The following is a 4,702-nucleotide window of genomic DNA, read 5'->3' on the forward strand; positions in this document are numbered from 1 at the left end:
AAACTGTCTCGGGTGGAATTTCCCAAAACATTTTTTGGGTATTTTGGAATACATGTGTCCTAGTCTCCCTGCAAATTTTGAGGCTTAGAGCACATATGATGCTACTAGAAATCAGTACTCCCTCTTAGCGAGGAATGCGCTCTAGTAATGCAACCTGCTGAAGCATCACCCTGACTCTGTAACATCTCCCTCTGCGTTGTCGATGCCCGACATCACTGCCCACCAACTATTGTGCAAATGTTGCATTTGTGCTGTTGTTGACTCTGCATGTTGTTGTCAACTGCATCTGCACTGCAACTCTGCTATTGTTGCAACAGAAAAACATCCAAAGTATTAAACCAAAGTTGTTCAGCATGATGCATCTATTGCTCGAGTTTTGACTACTACTAGTCTCTGCGGTGACCCTCTGAAGTCTCTACATCGCTGCTAACTCTGGACTGTGCCAACTGCACTGCTGCCAACTCTGCTCTGTGCTGCTCAGTCTAGCGCTCCTAGCCACTGCAACTGTCACTTCGACATCTTTTGCACCAACTGACACCAGTGTTTTTAAAACCGGAACCGGTGACCGAACCGGTCCACCTAGCTAACCGGTTTACCGACCGGAACCGGTCTAACCGGGACTGGTTTGGTCTAAACGAACCGGTTTTTAAAAAATACATTAAATAATTAATTTTTAATGAAACAAAACTATTTTTAAGATGTAAAACCATGATTCCAAGCCAATAGAGACAAAATATGCAAAGTTTGCTCATTTATATACCATGCAAAGGTGAATATATCAAAATGGCACCGAGTGCAATACATATCATCGACAAAATAGCAAAATACATAAGAAATGAGGCTCTAAATGGCCTATAAAGTCCAAAAACAATGCTGCAAGCTATGAGGCCATTGGCCTACTACAAGTCTACAGTGTACACATGATCAATCATCAAGATCATCACCACTACTAGACACAGGATCATCATCAGGAGCTACATAGACATCATCTGGTTCAGAGTCTGAGGATGCCTCTGCCTCATCTGCAACATCAGTATCAATGCCACCAATGACAATAGAAGTGGACCTAGTGGAAGCACGAGTTTGTCGACCTGCACGACTAGTGCCTTCCATTGGTTCCTTGCCTTTCCTTGATGCCGCTATTGATCCTGGTTCTGATGCCGCCACATAATCTGCCTCATCCTCCGCTAAAGCCATGTCGATATCAAAATCAGCCTCAAACACAGGATCTTCAGTCTCCTCCACCCATTCTGATGTTGGATCAATATCGTCCAACACAATGGGATCTAGATCAGGTGATTTGCTCATCATTTGGTTCCTCCTCAGTCGAAGGTTGTATTGCACAAAAACAAGATCATTTAACCGTTTTTGTTCCAAACGGTTTCTCTTCTTCATGTGTATGCGCTCAAAAACAGACCAATTGCGCTCACAACCTGAAGCACTGCAAGTTTGACTGAGGACTCTAATTGCAAACCTTTGCAATTGAGGACACTGGCCACCAAATGACTCCCACCAATGTGCTGCAAAGAAAAAGACAATAATTAGTAACTTAGTTTATAATTTGAATTGTAAAGAACGTAAACAATTTTAACTTGAAATGAAAAACAAAATGGAAATTGGAATTGCTTACCTGGTTGGTCCACATCTCTTGCCATCTTTGCCAAGTTTTTGCCAAAAGTACCACTTGCTTGATTGAAAATAGTAAGCTGTCTATGTATATCCAACTGGTCTACATGGTTAGGGACCATGCGCTCCAAGCAATCAATCAATCCAGCTCTGACCTCCCCATCATGCTGATCTCCTAGCCGATTTTTATAGTGATACCTTGGGTTCAAAAAATACCCGGCTGCATGTATAGGACGATGGAGTTGATTGTTCCATCTGTTATCAATGATCTCCCATATACGGCCATATTTAGCTAACCTGTCATTGTAAGCTGCCCGTATCTGCTCCTTTGCCTGATCCATAGCTTCATAAATGTAGCCCATGGCCAATCTTTCCCCATCCACCAACCTTAGCACCTTAACAAGGGGCTCGGTAATTTTCACAAGCTCTACAGACCTTTTCCAAAAATAAGTGTCTAACACTTTCTTTTTGGTGTCTTTTCCATCTGGTCTACGAGCCCACCGAGATTCAGACCATTCATCAGAGGAAAACATTTTCTGCAAGTTTCTATGTTGACCATTGAGACATTGCAACGTGAGGAAGTGAGTTGCAAATCTCGTAATTGCAGGCCTAACAAGCTCTTTGCCTCCAGTGTGTTTCCTCATTAGGCTCAATACCCATGAGTGGTTGTAAATGTATTTTGTAATGCACTTGGCATGCTCTACAGTGTTTTTTACCCACTCCACCTTGCCTATATCCTCAAGCATGAGGTCTATGCAATGTGCAGCACATGGAGTCCAAAATATGGTATTATATTTGGCCTCAAGCATCTTTCCAGCAAGAACATAGTTTGAGGCATTATCAGTGATGACCTGCACAACATGCTGCTCCCCAACTTCCTGAATAATGTTATCCAAAAGCTCAAATAGAAGGCTTGCATCCTTTACCCTATCAGATGCATCAACTGATTTCAAAAACATGGTTCCTTGAGGGCAAGAAACAAGGAAATTAATGATAGTGCGGTTCTTTCCATCGGTCCATCCATCTGACATAATGGAACAACCTGTTTTGACCCATGACTCTCTAAACTCAGTCAAATACTCATCAATGGAAGATATCTCTTTTTGCAAAAGAGCTCCCCTCAAGTCATGCATACTAGGGCCTTTGAAGCCCTTTCCTGCAGCTATAACAGAGTCCCACATAGCTTGGTAATAAGGTGAGCGAGCAGCATTAAATGGGATATCTGAATCATACCACCATCTAGCAATGTATTGGTGAGAAGTTTCTTTGCATTGTTTTTTCCAATGCTGATCCAAAGTGGGTTGAGAACTTGGCTGGGAGGAAGTGGGATTAGATTTAGAAGAAGCAATGGTGGCAGAAGATGAGAAATAACTTTGGATGTTTGGTCTCTTTGGTCCTTTTGATGGTTGGCCAACTCCAACAGAAGGATGAACATAGTGAAAGGGGTCATTGGTGGAAGGGATAGAAGTGGAGTCTTGAATCTCATAATCATCATACCCACTCTCTTTCATGGCTTCTAATAATTCCCTCTTCCTTGCAATTTCATCTTGGATGGCCTTCTCCCTAGCCTTATCCTCATAAAATTTTTCAAGCTTGGCAATGTATTCTGCCCTAATAGGACCTAACAGTGCATTTGGTGCATCACATGGCTTTACTTGGCCTCTTACCCCAGCCAAGTGTTGTTTCAACCTAAGAATACCCCCACCTCCAATAGATTTATGGCATAATTTGCATATCATTTTTCCCTCAACTACATCACAATGAGCCCATGCACTGTCCTTTCCTTTTGGAGCCATGTTTGCTTGAAATAATAACAATTTGCAAATAAATCTGCCATTTAAAAAAAAAATTGCAGCTAAGGAACATGGAAAACCAATGATAAATGTAGGAAAAAAAATGCACATGCAAGCTACAAAATTTGATAGCATAGAGCTAGAGAGTTCATAGGCTTAGCATAGATGATAGATCATTGAAGTGAGAAGTTTATAGCACAAAAAAAATAATTCATGGACAGCAGACCCAAATGAGGAATTATCAAGTGCAAATCCTTACCTGGAAATGCAAAGTAGCTCCCTTAGCCTCCTCTTGATGATGGCAACTCCACTGACAGCTACACACTATCTCCAAAATAGCTCCAACTCCAACTCCAAGATGACTACTTCAGCAAAAACTCCACACTCTCCAAGCTCACAAACAAACTCACAAACACTCACAAACACTCCAAATCAGTTGTGTGAGACAAATGAGAGTGAGAGGGGTGTCTTATAGCAAGTGTGAGGGTGTTTTTGGAGGGAAAATCCCTTTCCCTCACCCCCAAAACCCCTAAACCGCCCTCAGTTCCAAAAAACCGTGCGCTTTTTTGCTTGACCGGCGGCCTGTCCATAAACCGGCCGGTTTAGGACGGAACCGGCCGGTTAGCAATAAACCGGCCGGTTTTGACCTAAACCGGCCGGTTTTTACCGGTTAGGTCAATTTTCCGGGCAAATGGGGCTTCTAACCGGGTTTTTTCACCGGTTCTGACCGGTGAGCCTCCCAACCGGCCGGTTAGGCCGGTAACCGGTTGGACCGGAACGGTTTTTAAAACTATGACTGACACTGGTCAATCCTACTACTTTTGTTATGGGCTCCCATAGCAAGGTATTGATCCATGAGGTGGACTCCTCAATGAACCCTGCCCATCTGCAGTTCTTTCGAACTACAATACTAGATCACCCCACCTCTCCCTTGGAGGTATCTGGGCAATCATGGCAAACTCCTCCTCCTCAATCTTTGCGGTTGTAGCTTGCGGATCATGTTTCTCGTCCTTGTCCTTCTTCTTGAGAGGACATTGTGTAGCGTAGTGACCAAATTCACCACACCGAAAACATTTTATCTTTGAGATGTCCTTCCGCCTCCGCTGCTCCTGCTGCCCCTTTGATGCAAGGGCTGCATTCTCCTCCTCATCCTTAGGCTTCGTCCCACTATTGCCGCCGCCATCAAGTTTTCACTTGACTAAGTCTCACCTCATCTCTTCATGTTGAAGAGCGACCCACATCCCTTCCCAATCCGACAATTTCTCTCTGCCCAAGATACTCTA

At 43.4% G+C, this 4,702-nt stretch overlaps 1 protein-coding gene across 1 annotated transcript; it reads right to left on the minus strand.

The window, feature by feature from the left end:
* Nucleotides 1-563: 563 nt before the first annotated feature.
* Nucleotides 564-3,982, minus strand: LOC149266336 (uncharacterized). The gene is made up of 2 exons (XM_089395822.1): nt 1,631-3,982; nt 564-1,520 (listed from the first exon to the last, which is right to left on the minus strand). Exons 1-2 carry the CDS (start codon nt 3,552-3,554, stop codon nt 925-927), a joined length of 2,520 nt encoding a protein of 839 aa, XP_089251948.1. The 5' UTR covers nt 3,555-3,982; the 3' UTR covers nt 564-924.
* Between the last annotated feature and the right edge of the window lie 720 nt (nt 3,983-4,702).

The sequence above is a fragment of the Pinus tabuliformis genome, chromosome 6 (genome assembly GCF_031772625.1).
Source record: "Pinus tabuliformis cultivar Carrire ecotype Pingquan chromosome 6, CPIR1, whole genome shotgun sequence".
Classification (NCBI taxonomy): domain Eukaryota; kingdom Viridiplantae; phylum Streptophyta; class Pinopsida; order Pinales; family Pinaceae; genus Pinus; species Pinus tabuliformis.